Raw genomic sequence first — 17,368 nt, 5'->3', positions numbered from 1 at the left:
GATGTTCTCTCTCATCAATGTTTCTATCTCTCCCTCTCCCTTTCTTTCTAAAATCAATAAAGAAAAATATATAATAAAAATGATCATAAACATCAAATTAGGTTTCATCCCCTTTCTGCCCATAGCCCTCCAGGGCTCCCCCCTCCTTTAGGGTAAAGGCCCATAGACCCTGGATGACCTGCTCCTGTCCTCTCCTTGCTCTCATGTTCTCCCTTTCTCCCCCTCATTCTGCTTCAGCTACACAGGCCTCGTCGTTTCTCCAATGGGCCAGGCAAGTTCCTGCCCCAGGGCTTTTGAACAGGCTGTGCCTCCTGCCTGGAATGTTCTTCAGTCTTTGCTCATATGTCACCTGCTCAGAGAGGCCTTCCTGGACCCCCTCTCCTATTTAAAAATATACATCTCTCCTCGAATGCCCACAGACTCCCCATTGTGCTTCCCTTTTATTTTTCTTATCGTTCTACTAACACTAAGAAAAATAATTTACTTATTTTTATTACTTGCCTGTCTCTTACTGTGTTATCAGGTCATAGAGGACAAGAATTTTATCCATTTTGTTCACTGCCATGTCCCCAAGGTGGAGAACTGCCTGACACCCAGCAGGTGCTCTATAAATATTTGTCGAATGGGTGAATAATAGCTTCTGTGGGTGAGGTTATACTAGGATTAAGCATGACTTGCCCATTTTGCAGAGAAAAGGGGTTCGGAGAGGAGAAGTCACTTGCCTACCCACCTGTAGGCAAGGCTGGGACTCAATCCTAGGGCAACGGGGAGCAGGGGCAGGGAAGTGAATTCAATCAGTGGGGAGTAGTCAGGGCTCCCAGAGTTGCCCCTGGGCTGGGTTCCAGGGAAGCCAGGGGCCACCCTGACCTCACCGAATCACGCTGTGGTTTCCCAACACCCTGCCTGGCCACCAGGGTGTCTGAGGGGCAGCCAAGAATGTGGTCAGAGGATAGGAGGGCCCCCATGAGACTGGCCCGTGGCCCTTGCCCTGCCTGTGTCTTACCAATCCTGACGAATGGAGCAACCAACAGCAAGATCAGCAACTGTGGGTCCAGGGAGGTGAGCATATGAGGGGCTGACTCATCTAACTCTCTTCAAGATCCTGCTGCCTGTAGTTTCCAAGACATTCATTTATGCCGAAGTGTGAACTTGCATTCCAGGAAGCTACATCGGAAGGGGCAATGCTTAACCCAGGTGGGCTGGGCACTAAAGGTGGGAGTGCAGACAGGATGGCAGGTTGGAGGGGGGCTTCTTTCAAATCTCAGACCCTGGCTGTTCCATGCAGTCACACACCTTCGAGGCCCCCAGGCACCCTGCAACTGAAACTCACCCCAGCCAGAACAGAGGCCATGGGCCTTTGGACAACACGAAGCACCTTTATTCTGGAGAGCATACCCCAAACAGCAAAGCAAGTGGGTCTGGCAGGCTCAGCTGGTGCAACATAGACTCTCTGGGGATCCCTCAGTCCAGGATGTACAAGCTGGGTGAGCAGGGGGAATGCTCACTTTTCAAAGCTCCAAATAGAAGCATTTGGCAAAATGCTTGTGTTTTGAGGAGTTTTGATCAGCTTCTTGGGGTAAAGGAACAGGTGACCAAAGATAGATGAACCCAACTGGGGACTAGTCAGACCTGAATTAGGTTCATGTCCCCATATGTCCAAGGGAAAGATGGGGAGGGTCTGATATCAGTGAAGCTGATCTAGATTCAGAATTCCACCAGAACCCCCAACTCCGAGCCTGCGCCAAGGTCAAGGCATTGGCTGTAAGTGCTTCTGCATGGCCACTAGGGGCCAGCAGGACATGGAGGTGTAGGGCAGCTTCCTGCTGCCTCTGTGGCTGCGAGGCTCCATCCTGTCAGAAGTCCAGCTCTGGCATCAAGGTGTGCTTGGGGCAGCTGGGGGGCTCAGGCTCCTCTGGAATGTCCTCTGGGAGACCTGTCCCGTTCCCGTGCTGGGCCTGCCAGGCTCTCTGCTGGGCGGGCCAGTCCAGATGTGCCCAGCGGGGGTCCGGGCTCCCCACGACCTCGTCCACCAGGTTCTCCAGGTCAGGTAGAGGCTCTGACCGCTCTATGAGGATGGGCGAGAAGGGCCCCACAAGCCAGGGCAGTGGCATGGCTTGCACCACCAGCTCGAGCAGCTCATCCACACAGGCATGAGCCCGAGCCACTCTGCCCCGGCCCTCAGCCAACGCTGATGCCGGCACGTCCCCAAAGCAGCGTGCATCAGCGAAGGCAGCCTGCAGGGCATCCACGCTGCGCCGCACCTCAGACACCTTCTCCTGGGCACCTGGGGGCAGGCCCCGCACACTGGTCTCCAGTGCGTCCACCGAGTTCTGTAGCTCCTGCATCAGACTTCGGGACAGTACCAGCGTTTCCAGCTCTGCCTGCGGGGAGGGGAGGGGCAAGGTGGGGCCTCGGTGTTCCAGATGGACAGGTGCTGAGACCTCTGTCCTTCCTGTTTACTCATGGACACACCAGGACTGTCACTCTGCCTCAGTTTCCCCATAGACACACAATGAAACTGTCACCATGCAGTGGTTTCCCCCGCAGGCACACATTGGGACTGAGCCCTGCCTCTTTTTCACCCATGGACACAGCAAGACAGCCCTGCCTCCCCAAAAGCTGGAATCGGGGGAAGGTTTCCCTACAGGACTCACAATGAGACTTTCCCTGCCTCAGTTTATCCAGCGGACACCTAATAGGACTGCATCATCCTGCCTCAGTTTCCTCCATGCACACAATGAGACCAAGCCCTGCCTTAATTTCTCCTGTGGGCACACAATAGGACTGTCAACTTACCTCAGTTTCCCCATGGACACTCCAACCAGCTGACTTCAGCAGTTGGTTAGACACAGTTCAGGCCTGGCCCCTGGCAACCCATGCAGATCCAGAACCACTCCCTACCATCCTACCATCTTACCTGGCTGCGACGGCGGCCGTTCTCCAGGGTGCTCAGACCCCAGCCCCCCCACAGCTCGTGCACTTTCCCAGGGTTAGCCGGGGCAGTGGGGGTCATCCCACACCGCACGAGGTCAATCTGTGGGGACCGGAGAAGTGTTCATCAGAGGTGAAGGATTTGGGGGGCCGGAGGAGCCAGGACCAATCCTAGCTTGGCCTCAATAAGCATTTAGGGAACACCTCCTGTGAGCAATCTTCTGCACCTGCTGATCCAGCCTCACCAGCTTGTTCATTGTCTCCTCTGATCTCTGGCAGATCCTGTGACTTGTGGTTCCCATGAAGCTCAGACCAGGCATTTGCTCATGCTGGTCCCTCTGCCAGGTACACTCTTCCCTCCACCTCATCTCCTTTCCTGGTTCACGCCAGTTCAAGTCTCAATGTAGACGTCACCCTCCACCCCCTACCCCCAGGAAGCCTTTCCTCCTCCCCTCCTGGCTGGGTAGATCCCTCCTCTGGGTCCCACAGCACCTACCCTGTTCCCCCCATGATGACCCTGATCCCCTGACTGGACGGTGAGTGTCCTGAAGAAGCACTGTGCCTTCAGTACCCAGGCCAGGGAGTGTATTAAAAGATTAATGGAAATTAATTGTGGCCCATCTGTACAGTGGAATACTATTGAGCCATAAAAAGGAAGGAAATTCTGACGTTGCTACAAAATGGATGAACCTTGAGGACATTATGCCCATGAAATAAACCTACTCAGGTGCTCACAGGCGCCCTCTGTTGGCTGCTGTGGGAAGGACAGACAGGTCTAGGAGGAGAGCTGGGGGACCAGATGAGCAAGCGTGGAGGCTGGACCCAGGTGGATGGAGGAAGAGGAGGGAGGAAATGTGGGCAGATTCAGGATAGACTTTGAGGGCAGAGCTGATAGTATGGCTGATATGTTGGATGTGGGAGGGTTTGAGAATATGGAGTTGCTGGCAGTTGAGATGGGGAGAGAGGATGTGGGATAAGCACATTGGGACATCTGAACTTAGCCCAGTAAGCAGGAGCGGTCATGTGCCTTTGGAGCAGGGAGGGATGGACAATGAGGGAAGAGGCTGGGTGTGAGCTGGAACCTAAAGGATGGAGGGAATTGGAACTGATGACAGGTCCCTTTCCAGACCTCCCTTAACTGCCTATAAATTCCAGCTCCTACTTCTCCACAAAACCCCTTCCTTATTCCCCAGGCTGTCTTAGCACCCCCTGAGCTTCCCCAGCCCCAGGCACCCCTCTTCCCCAGCCCTGAACACACACAGCTAGAGGCAGCTGAGACCAGTTCTGCCTCCTGCTTCAGTCTAGCACGGGACCAGGTACTCAGCTGGCATTGAATCCAAGCTTGCTGGTCTGCATTATGGGGAGGGGGGGGGCAGACACAGGGCTCTCACCAGCTCCAGTGTCTCCTGCAGCTGGGCCAGTGTGTCCTGGGCATGATGTTTCTTCTGCCTCAGTTTCCCCAGAGAGTGCTCATATGCCAGGTGGCGGAGCCGTGCTGACAGGGAGCCCAGGCGCACAAAGTAGCCCTGATGTCTCCTCTGCTCTTCCACCGAGCCCACCTCTGGGCCCTCAGCTTCAGCCGCCAGCGCCACTGCAGGACAGGATGGGGGAGAGGGGATCAGTGTGGACACCATCTCCACATCTGTTCACCTTCCTTCTGGGTGGACAAGCCCATGGGCTCCCAGATTTATAGTTTCCCTGTATCAATGGCAACTCATTCAGTCTTCCTTGAACCCTATGATGTAGGCATTATTATTAGCTCTATTTCACAGACGGGGAAAACTGAGGCAGAGAGCGGTGAGGTTGCACAGCATGCCAGAACCAGAACTAGGCACTCTGGCTCTAAACTTTTAAAAAATATGTTTTTATTGATTTTTAGAAAGAGGAAAGGAGAGGAACAGGGAGAGAGAAACACTGATGAGAAAAAACATCCATCAGCTGCCTCGTGCGCACCCCCTACTGAGAATAGAGCCAGCAACCCAGGCATGTGCCCTGACCAGGAATGGTACCAGTGACCTCTTGGTGCACGGGACCACGTCCAACCACTGAGCTACACCGGCTGGGCTCTAGACTATTCTTAACCACTCTAATAGACTGCCTTTTAAAGAAGATATCACAAGTGCCTGGCACACAGTAGGTGCTTCATAACTGCCTCACAGCCTTTCTGCTGAGGAGGAAGTACGTCAACATGTTCCTCCAGTGCCATAAAGCAGGGGTTAAGACGTCAGATTGGCTCCAGGGCCAGCAGACAATATTAGAACATTGGAGAAAGGTGAGCTTTAAGACATTATTCAACCCAAGTGTTCAGTTTTTCAAGGCAAGCCAGAAATTGGGATTCGTAGGGCAAAATCTAATTGTTAAATGCATGCAATGAATTAAACCATTTTAAAGGCATTGTACAGGTCAGATAATACAATTCGGAGGCTACCAGTTTGAGACCATGGCCCTCTCGAGTCTTTAAGCCACTTTCGCCCTTGGGATCTGGGTGGCCTGGTTTCTAGTAGATGTGGGCTAGGGGCCATGGAAGCAGAAAGGGAGGTCAGGGCTGGGCTCCTGCTGCACTTTCCTGCTGGTCTGTTGTGGCCTTGAGTGAGTTCTGAACCTCTCTAATCTGTAACCTCCGGGGATGGGGACTGGGCAGGAACATTCAGGGGCGGGGTGGGGAGGGCACCAGCCTCACAGAGTTCCTCCTCGGTCATGGGCAGGAAGTGGTCCACCAGCTCCTCTGACTTGCCCAGCACGACGTCCACAGCATGGCTCATGGAACGCTTTAGCTCCACACTCCAGCGCCGACTCTGCCGTGCCAGGCCCACCACGCCTGTCATACTGCTGGCCACTGCATCCTTGGCTGAGGTCACGACCTGGAGGGAGGGACCCCTGATCCAGGTGCTGTCCATTTCTGGCTCTCTTCCCTGGTCCCTGGGGCTGGGGGTCAAGGATCCCTAGTCCCTGCCCAGCTCTGGGCCTCAATTTCCCCTCTATAAATTGGAGGAAAAGAAAATTTCTCTCTTACAGGGTGGTTGAGGGCATTACCAGCAACTACTGGCACATATTAAGTTCTTGATAAATATGGGTGCTGATTTGTCAAAAATATTTTTATTGATTTTTTAGAGAGAGAGAGGCACGGATGGGGGAGAGAGAGAAACATCGATGTGAGAGTGGAACTTTGATCAGCTGCATCCTGCATGCCCTCTACCAGGGATTGAGCCTGCAACCCAGGTGTGTGCCCTGTCTGGGCCATACGGCCCAAGGCTGGGTGCCGATTATTTTAATCTGGCTGATTTTTTTTTGAGTTGACCAAGGCCTGATTTGGTCCCAGAGTCCAGCTGGCAGAGGCATTCAGGCCAGGTCTGGGAGGAGGCGGCCCTCCTTCCTCCCCCTTCCACCCTGCAGGTCCCCATAGTCTGGTGCTGTACCATCTCCGAAGGCTGCTGGAGAAAAGGTAGCTTCTCCTCCAGCTTGTCCAGACCCCTGCAGGCAAGATCATTCATTGTAGCGACTGGAGAAAGAGAGAGAGAGAAAGAAAGGCAGGGAGTGAGAATCTGGGAGATGACAAGGGAGATAGGGACACTGAGGGACATAGAAGGAGGGAGTGCTAAAGGCAGAAGCAGGGGAAAAAGAGAGAAAGGAGGAAGGGAGAGAGACAGAAAGGGAGAGACCAAAGGCCTTCCTGGCAGGGGTGACCTGGCTGGTTCCCTGAGGGACAGGAGCCCCTGAGGGTATGGGTGGGCCATTTGGCTGTTCCCTGCCTCCTCTGCTTTCCCCACCTCTGCCTGTCACAGGCTTCTGCCAGCACCAAGGTGACTCCACACTCATGCTCAGCTCAGATGCCCTAGTGAGCAGGCTCAAAGTCATTCAGGCTAGCTAAGAAGGAGGCGGGGAGGCCCTAGGCTGAGATCCTCAGGCGACCCTATTCTTCAGTCAAGAGTCTTTTTGCCCCAACCCCATCAGGTTGTCAGGTTGGACTCCTGAGCTGGTCACAGGTCTAGAAAGATACAGGGCTCAGAACAGGTGAAGGCAGAGACGGATAGATTGGGGAGGTTGGACAGGCAAAGGGGACCCAAGGCATAACAACCTAACCAACAATGGAGAAGGACTTCAAGACAGATGGATTGAGGACAGAAGGAGGGGGCCACAAGTAAACCTCTGAGGACAGATGATGGCCGGGCAATAAAACATGTTACATCAACAGGTAGAGGGGAGGTGGGACAGACAGAGGGATTGGGAAGGCACCGGTGGAAGCACTGAACGAGGATGACACAGGTTGGCGGGGAGAACAGGCAGGCAGACCAAAGGCACAGAGGGTAGGTAAGACTGAGGAGGGACACCCAGGTCAAGCAGTCCACCCTAGGGCATGCCATGTGGATGGAGCGTGAGAGGGTGGAACCATGAGGCAACCACAGGACTCTCCGGCCAGGGGGACTCACGCTGAGGCTGCAGGTGGCTGAGCAGTGGCTGGGCATGGTCCAGGGCGCTGGTGGTGAGGCTGCCCACGCAGTGTTCGGCCAGGCGGCAGGCAGAACCCAGTAGCGGATGTCTATCCTTGGCTGCGCTATATGCACCAGAGACAGCAGTGCACGTGGCCCTGACCAGGGGCAGGGCCACAACTCGGTGTACGACGTTCTGTAGGAAGGGACAGCATCAGAAGGGCCTCCAGGGAGGAGAAAGGCTCAGTCACACTTTTGCCCATTTCCTCTCTATGGGCCAGAATGAGGTGTTGGCCCGAGGATTGGGGAAAGTGTACTGAGCACTTGGCAGTGTCCAGCAGAGGAAACCCACATGAAGGTGCTCACAGGTTCCTGTTCTCAATAGCATACATAGAGTGTATCCTGAAAGAGTGGTGGCACACAGCCTCTGGGGCAAAACTTCCTGCATTCAGTTCTGGTTCAGCCACCTCTGAGCTGTGAGAGCTTGGGCGAGTGAACTGCTTGGTGCCTTGGTCCCCCGTCTGTACAAAGGGTTTCTAGGGCTGTGATAGGACCTCTAGGAGCCAATGTATGTGAAGCATTTGGAACAGTGACTGATGCAGAGTAGATGCTGTGAATACTCTATTGTTGTTGAGTGCCATGGTGGTGGACACAGAAACAGGGAGATGTAGGTGGAGACCCAGAGGTGGGAGAGGGAAAGATGGGCAGAGGCCAGGTAAGCCAGCTGGGTGTGCTTGGAGAAACGCTCCCCGACCTGGGCCTCGATGTGCCTCTCTGGGAAATGGGTAGGAAGTGCAGAGATGCCAGCCTCCATGGTCCAAAACATCCTACGAGTGAGGCACTTGTAGCGAAGATAGAGGTGGGAGGGGTACCCAGCCTGCAGCTGTCCAGGGAGGGACTTCCCCCCTCCTTCCCCTTGTCCTGCTCCATAGGAGGTGCAGCCTCTCACCTGCTGGTCCTGCTCACACAAGCTGGGTCTGTGGGCCTGAGCTGCCTCATCTTCTGACATGCCTGCTGCAAACAGGATCACCCTGGGGGGCAGGACAGAGTGAGGGGGGCCAGCCCACCCAGCTCCCTCCTGGGTTCTGGCTGGCTGGCCTCTGTAACTCCAGTAAGTCTTGTTCCTTCTTGGGGTCTCAGTTTCCTCATCCGAAAAGTGAGGAAATGATACCTACCTCAGAATGTCATGAGGAGCACAGACAGTGCATGCACAGGACTCTACACACAGTAGGTGCACACTAGAGAGCCTCTGGCACGGTGGGGGCCCTGTAGTGATTCAAAGCATGGGCTCAGGGTTTGAATTCTGACACTACCTGCTGTGTGACTTTGGGCAAGTGCCTTCACTTCTCTGGGCTGTTTCCTCTTCTGCAAAGTAGGGGAGGTCCCTGTGGCCCCTTCTGGGGACAGAACTGCACAAGCAGCCCCCCACCGAGATGCAGGTGGTTACTGTAGAATCCCAATAAACCAAGTCAGGTTGACAGGGAAACGGATGCACACAGCGGTCCACGCTGGGCCCAAGGTCACTCAGCTTAAGCTGACTCAGAGTAGGGAGTTCGACCTCACACTCCCTGCCTGCTGTTCATACCCACCCCGGGCCTTCAGAGCTGTGGTCCCCGCCCAACTGGGTCCTGAGCTTCAGCCAACTGGGCGAAGGGTCTCATCCACCTGCTCTGGCCTGTCACCCCACTCCTCTCCCCACGCCACTGGACCTTCGCCTGTCCACCCAATTCGGGGCCGCCGAACCTACGGGGTGCTCCTGACTCCACCCGCCTGACACTCACCTGGCCGCACGCCGCCTCAGCCCCGGGTACCGCCGCGGACCCCAGACTCCCGCTCCAGTCTCCGCCCCCTGCCAGCCCCGCCCGCCTTATAGTAGCTCGGGAGGCGGAGCCTCCGGGGGCCGGCCAATGGGGAGAGGTTGTATGGGGGCGTGTCCTAGGGGCGGGGCTCCGGGACCCCCACTGTTCCCTGGTCCTCCCCGAGCGCTTTGCGGTTGCCAAAGCAACTTGGGGACGCCGGATGCCCAAGGATTGAGCTACTTCCGTGGGCCAGGTTTGGCCATTTGTCACCCTTGCGGCTGTTGCCGCGGAGACAGTGGAGGGCGATCACAGCCCCCAGCTCCTCCCCCAGTGACCTTGGGCAAGTCCTTCATGTCCTTTTATTTAAAAATATATATATTTATTTAAGAGAGAGAGAAAGAGAGGCTTTGATTTGTTATTCCACTCATCTGTGCATTCATTGGTTGATTCTTGCATGTGCCCCGACTAGGGATCGAACCCCCAACCTTGGCATATTAGGACGATGCTCTAACCAACCGAGTTACCTGGCCAGGGCTCTTTCTATTTTTAAAAATCTGCCACTTAACTAAACTAGGAGCCAGGCCAGCCCATTCCCTCAGATCCCTGTTTTACAGATGAGCAAACTGAGGTTCAGAATGCTTCAACCCCTGGATCCCACAGTGATTGAGGGATTTGATTTAAACCTAGCTCTGCCAGGCTCCAGACCCTGGATTTTTCATCATCACACCTGGAATGATCACTAGTGTGGGCATGACACTCCTTCCAGGGGGCTGAAAAAACTGATCATGGCCCAAACATCCCCAGGCCCCCAGATCTGACCCTGGCCCTCACTATGCCCAGCATTGTGTTAGCGGGTGGCTCCAGGTTCTGAGTTGTGAGAACACAGCCCCCTGGGCTTCTTCCCCATCTGTTCAGCCCTATCCAGCCTGCCCACACTTGCCCTGGGTGGCTGCCCCCTGGGTTATCACTGGCCAGCATGACAAATTGTTTGGAGACCTGAAGCAATCTGGTTTAATTTAAGCCTTCCCCAGGGCACAAGCTTTGGCAGAAATCCACCAGTAAAATGATACACTGGGCAATGGTCAGGGTTTTATTCCCAGTTAAGCCTCAGACTAGGAGGGAGAAGGAGAAGCAGCAACGGGCCATTAGATCCCAGTTGCCACCCATTTTGGATTTCAAGTCCAGCACCCCAAACCCTTTTTTTCTACGTCCATCCTGGAGACTTAGGAAGTTGACTTGGGAGGTGCAGGAATACAGTGAATGCCAATTTGTCCAATTCTGCTTGACAATTATTTATTAAACTCCTCAGGTCCGACACTTAACTGAGTGATGAGTAAGAGGCAACTCAGCCCCAGGCCCTGTACTTAAAGAGCCCCCCAAACTGGGGGAGGCAGAGCCAGATAGAGACAGCTTCAGTGTGGTCAGGACTGTGCCAGAGAGAGGGAAAGGGAGCTGAGGGACTTGGGACACCAGAGATCTCCCAGAGATCTGGGAAATGGGGCGGGCACTCCTGGAAGAGGGTACAGCTTGAGCAAAGGCAAGGATGTTGGCAAGCCTAAGAGGTGTTTTGGGAAGCATGGGCAAAATGGGTCTGGCAATGATGGAAAGCCTGCCTCACCCTTACAAGAGGATTAATTGCCTAGTGGGGTGCAGTGTTCTGCCAGGCTGTTCCCACCCATCTCTACCCCAGCCGTAGGCTTCACATGGGACATGGCTGCGGCCAGGAGTGTCTGGCCCTTCATAGCTGTAGGCTCAGTGCAGCATGTGTTATTTCGGAAGAACATCTTGTCTTTATTGTCCACAAGCCACTGATAGAGGTCGTCCAAGTTCTGGTCGCAGATCCAGGGGTTACCGGAGATGTCAAAACCATCCTTCATATCCCGGGCTGCCCCAGGCTGCCCCAGGGATGTCCAGAGCCCCTTGGGCACGCTGGTCAGTGAGTTGTTGGAGAGGTCCAGCATGTCCAGCTGCTTCAGACCTCGGAAGGCGCTGGCCGCCACCATGGTCAGCTGGTTGTCATTCAGGAAAAGGTAGCGCAGGTTTGGCTGGGGTACCAGCAGGCCCTCTTCGAGTACTCGTAATCTGTTGCCCTCCAGATGCAGCCGTTCCAACTTCACTGGGCCCCTCAGAAGGTCAGGGGGCAAAGTCTCCAGCTGGTTATTGCCAAGGTCAAGGATGCGTAGGTCGGTGAAATTGGCCAGCAGCCCGGGGGGCAGTGTCCGGAGGTGGTTCCCGGATAGGTCCAGATGCCTCAGGGCTTTCAGGCCATGCAGCCACAAGGTTTCCAGGACTTCCAGCTGGTTTTCCTTCAGCACCAGGGTGTGGAGGGCGGCTGAGCCCCAGAAGAGGCCTGGGGGCAGCCTGGTCAGGGCGTTGTGGGTTAGATCGAGCACCTTCAGCTGAGGCACAGGCAACAGAAAGTTGGCTGAGAGGCTCTCCAGCCCATTGCTGGAAAGGTGCAGTTCCTGGAGGTTAGGGATGCCCTGGAGGGTGTCAGGTGGCAGCTGGGTGAGGTTGAAGAACTCCACAGACAGGTAAATGGTGTCGGCTGGGAAGTATTGGGGGACTTTGGCAGGTGGGTGGCAGTTGATGGAGCTGCCGTTGTCTGACTGGAACACTTGGCAGGCTTCAGGGTCTGGGGTGACCCCTTGGGCTAAGGGGGCCACAATTAGTAGCAGAAGGAACAGGGTTCTAGAAAAATGGGGGTCCAGGCCCCTTGGGCTGCAAGCAATGACAGAAGGTGTTTTATGAGCCGAAATAAAAATATACTCAGCTCAGCGAAAATATCCACAGAATATGCCCACTTCTTTCCATCCACTTTCACCCCCCAGAACCATGCCTCCTCAATGCGCCTCTGGACTAGTGCAGTCACCTCCTCCTCCTCCTCTTCCTGTTTTAAAGGAAGAGCCAGTGAACTCCTACCCATCCTGCAAAGCCCCCAACTCCAATACCCCCTTTCTCATGAAGCTTTCTCTGACTTTCCCAAGTAGAACTCTCAGTTTCCCCCTCTGTGCTCCTGCTCTTTCTGTCCGGCCCTGACTAAACCAGGTTACATTATCTGTGTCCAGCTCCACCTTGCTTCAAGCACTTGGGTACAAACCAGAGCTCCAGGAGCAAACAGGACTCTGAACATGGGAAGTGCCCAAAGCAGGTCTGGGGCGGGCATCTGGCCTTGAGATTGGGAGATTTACAGTTGGCACTGTAACCCTTGGAGGGCTGGGGCTTCTGTTCCTTCCCGTCCACTTCCAGCAGACCTCTGATGTCGGGGGATGGGCTCCCACTCCCTGCCTGGGGCGTCTGCAGGTAAGTGTGTGTATGGGAGCAAGCTGGTCTAGTTAGAGCCTAGTGTTGGTCTGTTCCAGCCAGTAGGCCTAGTCGGCCCTGTGATCTCAGCGGTCAGACGGAATGTCCATGCGCTGCCTGTTGTCTAAGCCTGCCCAGGAACAGCAGGGTGGGGACTTACCTCTGGTTTCGCTCTGGGCTCCAAGAGGACATGGTGGCCTCTCTCTTTTCCATCTAGATTCCTTTGGTCTGGTGAGTTGGCCTTACACCTGCTTGGGCTAGAGGAAGGGGCACCAACCACAGGGAAGTCCCCACCCACATCCTGTTCCTGATAGGGGCTGAACCTGAGCCAGGCATGGGAAAGGGAGGGGTCAGGATTGCAAAATTGTTTCCTGGCAGGGGGAGGACAGCAGAGGGGCTGCTCACCCCTTTAGTCCTCCCTTCTGCCCAGTTTTCCTTCCCCTGATTTCTGCTACTGGGAAGAGGGCACCAAGAGTCTCTGGAGCTGAGTCCCCACTCTCCCGGCCTAATCCCAGAATCAAGCTTGGGTCAGGCTTGCAAGGTGCCGGTCCTGGAGGATGGGGACAGGTATTTGAGCAAGAGGTATTGTTTATGACTCATCTGACCAACCAGGAAGTGCAGTGAAGAGAACAAAAAACACTTCTTGAATTTATGACATGTTGTTGGATATATTTTTATTGAAATAATTTTTTAAAAATAGAGTTTAAACGCGAGTGATGCCAGAATTCTTCGCAGTCTTTGAACAATGAGCTGGGAGAGACGAAATCTATTTCTGAATTCAAGCTGTGCTAGGACTGCTATGCTTTGTGACTGGGCAAGTAGCTTAACTTTTCTTGGCCTCTGTCTCCCCATCTGTGAAGTTGAATTCAATGTCCAAAAGCCACATCTGATCTTTTTTTTTTTTTTAAAAATGTTTTTATTGATTTCAGAAAGAGGAAGGGAGAGGGAGAGAGAGAAAGAGACATCGATGATGAGGGAAACATCGATTGGCTGCTTCCTGCACACCCTCTATAAGGGGATCGAGCCGGCAACCCGGGCATGTGCCCTGAGCAGGAATCGAACCAAAGAACTCCTAGTGTATAGGTCGATGCTCAACCCGAGCCATGTCAGCCAGGTGCTTTTTAAAAAAACTGAATTTATTGGGATCACATTGGTTTAGTAAAATTATATAGGTTTCAGGTGTTGCTTTTTCTTTCTTCATCCTAAGTGGATGCACTATTTGTTTTGGATCATTTGTTTACTAATGAATGCATTCAGAAGCTACACATTGCCCTTTAAAAATGGTTTTGGCTGCATCTCATGGATTTGGCTATTCGGGACTTTCATTCTGGTCAAGTTCTAAAAATTCAGGTGTGGCCCTGGCCAGTTTGGCTCAGCAGTTAGAGTGTTCACCCACATACCAAAGAGTCACAGGCTCAATTTTGGTCAAGGGCACATACGTTGGTTGCAGTTTGTCCCCTGCCCTGGTTGGGGTCGTGCAGGAGGCAGCCAGTTGATGGTTCTCTTGCATTGATGTTTCTCTCTCTCTCCCACTCTATCTGAAGATAAACGGGAAAAAAAGTATCCTCGGGTAAGGATTAAAAAAATAAAAAGTGAAAATTCAGGTGTGTTTTGTTATTTTTATCTGTCACACCTGGCTATGGCCTTTTCTTCCTGTCCCATCTCTGAAGGGTTTTTCCCTGTTCAGCTGTGAGAATGACTGAGTTCTGTCTTAGTGAGCACACAGGCTCAGTCAGAGACAATCATGCAGGCTGACAGTGACAGGTACAGATAAAGAATGACAGGTAGACACAAATGAATCCACAGACATAGATACTGACCCAGAGAAGGCAAGCATACATAGACAGAACCTAACAGAGACACCGACAGAGCAGAACACACAGGACAGAATGGCAGACCTACAGCAACAGCCACATAAAAAAGACACACACCAAAAGGGGCAAAGGACCTGAATAAATATTTTTCTAAAGAAGACATACAAATGGCCAACAGATATATGAAAAGAGGCTCAACATCACCAATCAGCAGGGAAATGCAAATCAAAACCACCATGAGCCCTGGCCGATTTGGCTTAGCAGTTAGAGCATCAGCCTGTGGTCTGGAGAGATCAGGGTTTGGTTCCCGCTAAGGGCACGTACTTCTGTTGCAGTTTCTCCCCGGCCCTGGTTGGGGTCATGTGAGAGGCAGCCACTCGATGCGTCTCACATCAATGTTTCTCTCTCTCTCTCTCTCTTCCTCCCTTTCTCCTTCCTGCTTTCTCTGAACAAAAAAATGGAAAAATGTCCACTGGTGAGGATAAAAAAAAACCACCATGAGCTATCACCTTACACCTGTTGGAATGGCTATTATCAACAAGACAAGAAATAACAAGTGTTGGAGAGGATGTAGAGAAAAGGGAACCCTGTGCACTGTTGAGGATGTAAATTGCTGCAGCCACTGTGGAGAACAATATGGGGGTTCCTCAGAAAATTAAAGATGGAGCTGCCATACCATCCGAAGTAAATGAAATCACTATCTTTAGACATCTGCTCCTCCATAGTTACTGCAGCATTAATCTCTCTCTCTCTCTCTCTCTCTCTCTCTCTCTCTCACACACACACACACACACACACAGAGGAATATCACTCAGCCATAAAATGAAACGCATGCCATTTGCAACAACATGGATGAAACTTCAGGGCACTATGCTAAGTGAAATAAGTCAGACAGAGAAAGACAAATACTATGTGATCTCACTTATATGTGGAATCTAAAAAGAATAAACTTGCCCTGCTGGTGTGGCTCAGTGGTTGAGTGTTGACCCATGCACCAAGAGGTCACCAGTTCAATTCCCAGTCAGGGCACATGCCCAGGTTGTGGGCCAAATCCCCAGTGGGAGGCATGCAGGAGGCTGCCAATCAATGTTCTCTCTCATCGATGTTTCTCTCTCTCCCTCTCCCTTTCTCTCTTTCTAAAATCAATAAAGAAAAAAATAAAATTGCCCTGGCCGGTTTGGCTCAGCGGTTAGAGCATCGGCCTGTGGACCAGAGACCTGGGTTCGGTTCCCGCTAGGGGCATGTACCTCAGTTGCCGTTTGTCCTCACCCCCGTTGGGGTCGTGTGGGTGGCAGCCAGTCGATGTGTCTCTCCCACATTGATGTTTCTCTCTCTCTCTCTTCCTCCCTCTCTCTCCTGCTCTATCTGAAGATAAATGAAAAAAAAAAAAAAAGTCCTCGGGTGAGGATAAACATAAATAAATAAATAAAATAAATAAATAAAATAAAAAGAATAAACTTGTAGAAACCGATAGAATGGTTTTTGCCAGGGGCTGGGGGGGTGGTAATAAGGAGATGTTGGTCTAAGGATACAAACTGGCAATTATGAGTAAGTTCTGAGGATCTAATGTACAGCATGGTGACTACAGTTGATAAAACTACTGTATATTTGAAAGTTGCTAAGAGAGTAGATATTAAATGTTCTGATCATATCCTAAAAGGTAACTGTGTGAGTTAATGGATATGTTAATCTTATAGAGGTGATCATCTTGCAATATACATGTATATCAAACCATCAAATTGTGCACCTGAAACATACACAATGTTATATGTCAATTATATCTCAAGGTGAAAAAAACAGACACACACAGATTCAGGAGGAGCTGTTAGATGCTGTCATAATATTTTGTGAATTCTTTGTTTATTATCAGTTTCCTTCGTGACCAGAGGAAACAGAATCTGTCTTGTTAACACAGTAGATGCTTAATTGACATGGGCTGGAAGGAAGGATTGTGAACTATAATGATATAACACTAAAGTGATATCTTAAAATGAAATCAGATCATATTCCCTGCTTAAAACCCTCTGGTGGCTTCCTGTCCAACTTAAAATAAAATTCATAAGGCTGTTGCCCGGCCAGTGTGGCTCAGTGGTTGAGCATCAACCCATGCACCAAGAGGTTGCAGGTTCGATTCCCGGTCAGGGCACATGCCCAGGTTGTGGGTCTGATACCCAGTGGGGGGCATGCAGGAGGCAGCCAATCGATGTTATCTCTCATTGATGTTTCTCTCTCTCCCTCTCTCTCTAAAATCAATCAATAAATAAATTGTTTAATGAAATAAAATTCATAAGGCTGTGCAAATGGGTGTGGGATGAGGAGTTAGTATTTAATGAGGATGAAGTTTTAGTTTGGGAAGATGAGAAAGTGCTGGAGATGGATGGTGGGGCTTGTCCAACAGTGTAAATGGGCTTCATGCCACTGAACTGAACACTTTAAAAAGGCTCAAATGGCACATTTGAATTTATGTGCATTTATGCATATTTTACCACAGTTTAAAAAATGTACTCCTCACCTGTGAGGCCCTGCCAACTTGGGGCCCTATGCTCCTCTCCCTCTTCATCTCCACCTGATCTTCCTTCACCGACTGCTCCAGCTACACTGGCTGCCTCCCTATTCCTCCAAGTGAATTCCCACCTCAGGGCCTTTGCACTGGCTCTTCCCTCTGCCTGGAAGGCTCTATCTGCACATCTCCCCAGGGCTGTCCCTTCTCACCTGTCTCAGCTCAAATGTTACCTCCTTGACCACCCCTTCTCCCCTCCCCCAGTAACCTCTACCTAGCACATTATCTGGCTTTTATTTCATTACACATATGACTACTTCAAATCAAGTCCTAATTTACTAGTAAGTGGTCAATCTCCCACTAAGCTGTGAGCTCCATGAGGACAGGGGGGTCTTTGTCCCCAGTGCCTGGCACATAGTAGATGCACAATATTTGCTGAAGGACCAATCAGAAACTAGCCCCCATCCATATGAAGACAGAGACCCCCCTCCAATTCTCTGCATTCCCACAATCAGTGCCCCAGAGTTCTGTTGGCTGCTGTGACCCAGCCGTGATCTTGCAACTGTGCGGGGCCATGCCACTGCCCAGGTCCCA

At 52.1% G+C, this 17,368-nt stretch overlaps 3 protein-coding genes across 4 annotated transcripts in view; 1 reads left to right on the top strand and 2 right to left on the bottom strand.

The window, feature by feature from the left end:
* HDGFL2 (HDGF like 2) overlaps positions 1-3,250 on the top strand; it is a 37,481-nt gene extending 34,231 nt beyond the window's left edge. Inside the window, exon 16 of the mRNA XM_036282011.1 lies at positions 3,211-3,250. Within this exon, the coding sequence (XP_036137904.1) occupies positions 3,211-3,235 (25 nt within the window). The 3' untranslated portion in view covers positions 3,236-3,250. The remainder of the gene's footprint in view (positions 1-3,210) is intronic.
* PLIN5 (perilipin 5) lies at positions 1,371-9,192 on the bottom strand. 2 transcript variants are annotated; one of them, XM_036282012.1, is made up of 9 exons: positions 9,140-9,192; positions 8,534-8,624; positions 8,308-8,389; positions 7,359-7,554; positions 6,348-6,430; positions 5,612-5,792; positions 4,323-4,522; positions 2,918-3,034; positions 1,371-2,381 (listed from the first exon to the last, which is right to left on the bottom strand). In XM_036282012.1, the coding sequence occupies exons 3-9, from the start codon at positions 8,365-8,367 to the stop codon at positions 1,854-1,856; spliced, it is 1,365 nt and encodes a 454-aa protein (XP_036137905.1). In that variant the 5' UTR covers positions 8,368-8,389; positions 8,534-8,624; positions 9,140-9,192; the 3' UTR covers positions 1,371-1,853. The 2 variants fall into 2 exon arrangements, with proteins under 2 accessions (XP_036137905.1, XP_036137906.1); XM_036282013.1 differs by lacking the exon at positions 8,534-8,624 and having other exon boundaries at positions 9,140-9,180.
* Positions 9,193-9,668: 476 nt separating this feature from the next.
* LRG1 (leucine rich alpha-2-glycoprotein 1) lies at positions 9,669-12,667 on the bottom strand. The gene is made up of 2 exons (XM_036240316.1): positions 12,621-12,667; positions 9,669-11,878 (listed from the first exon to the last, which is right to left on the bottom strand). Exons 1-2 carry the CDS (start codon positions 12,650-12,652, stop codon positions 10,789-10,791), a joined length of 1,122 nt encoding a protein of 373 aa, XP_036096209.1. The 5' UTR covers positions 12,653-12,667; the 3' UTR covers positions 9,669-10,788.
* Positions 12,668-17,368: the final 4,701 nt, after the last annotated feature.

The sequence above is a fragment of the Molossus molossus genome, unplaced genomic scaffold (assembly GCF_014108415.1).
Source record: "Molossus molossus isolate mMolMol1 unplaced genomic scaffold, mMolMol1.p scaffold_m16_p_4, whole genome shotgun sequence".
Taxonomy (NCBI): domain Eukaryota; kingdom Metazoa; phylum Chordata; class Mammalia; order Chiroptera; family Molossidae; genus Molossus; species Molossus molossus.
This window is presented reverse-complemented; position numbering and strand designations above follow the sequence as displayed.

What these genes read in the sequence shown, in the direction of transcription:
- PLIN5 (XM_036282012.1), bottom strand. Translation starts at nt 8,367, where the DNA reads ATGTCAGAAGATGAGGCAGCTCAGGCCCACAGACCCAGCTTGTGTGAG. An exon ending in TCCAGCAGCCTTCGGAGATG is followed by an intron (nt 5,793 to 6,347) that starts GTACAGCACCAG and finishes CCCTCCCTCCAG; the next exon opens with GTCGTGACCTCAGCCAAGGA. An exon ending in TGCAGGAGACACTGGAGCTG is followed by an intron (nt 3,035 to 4,322) that starts GTGAGAGCCCTG and finishes CGGTCCCCACAG; the next exon opens with ATTGACCTCGTGCGGTGTGG.
- LRG1 (XM_036240316.1), bottom strand. Translation starts at nt 12,652, where the DNA reads ATGTCCTCTTGGAGCCCAGAGCGAAACCAGAG. An exon ending in AGCCCAGAGCGAAACCAGAG is followed by an intron (nt 11,879 to 12,620) that starts GTAAGTCCCCAC and finishes CATTGCTTGCAG; the next exon opens with CCCAAGGGGCCTGGACCCCC.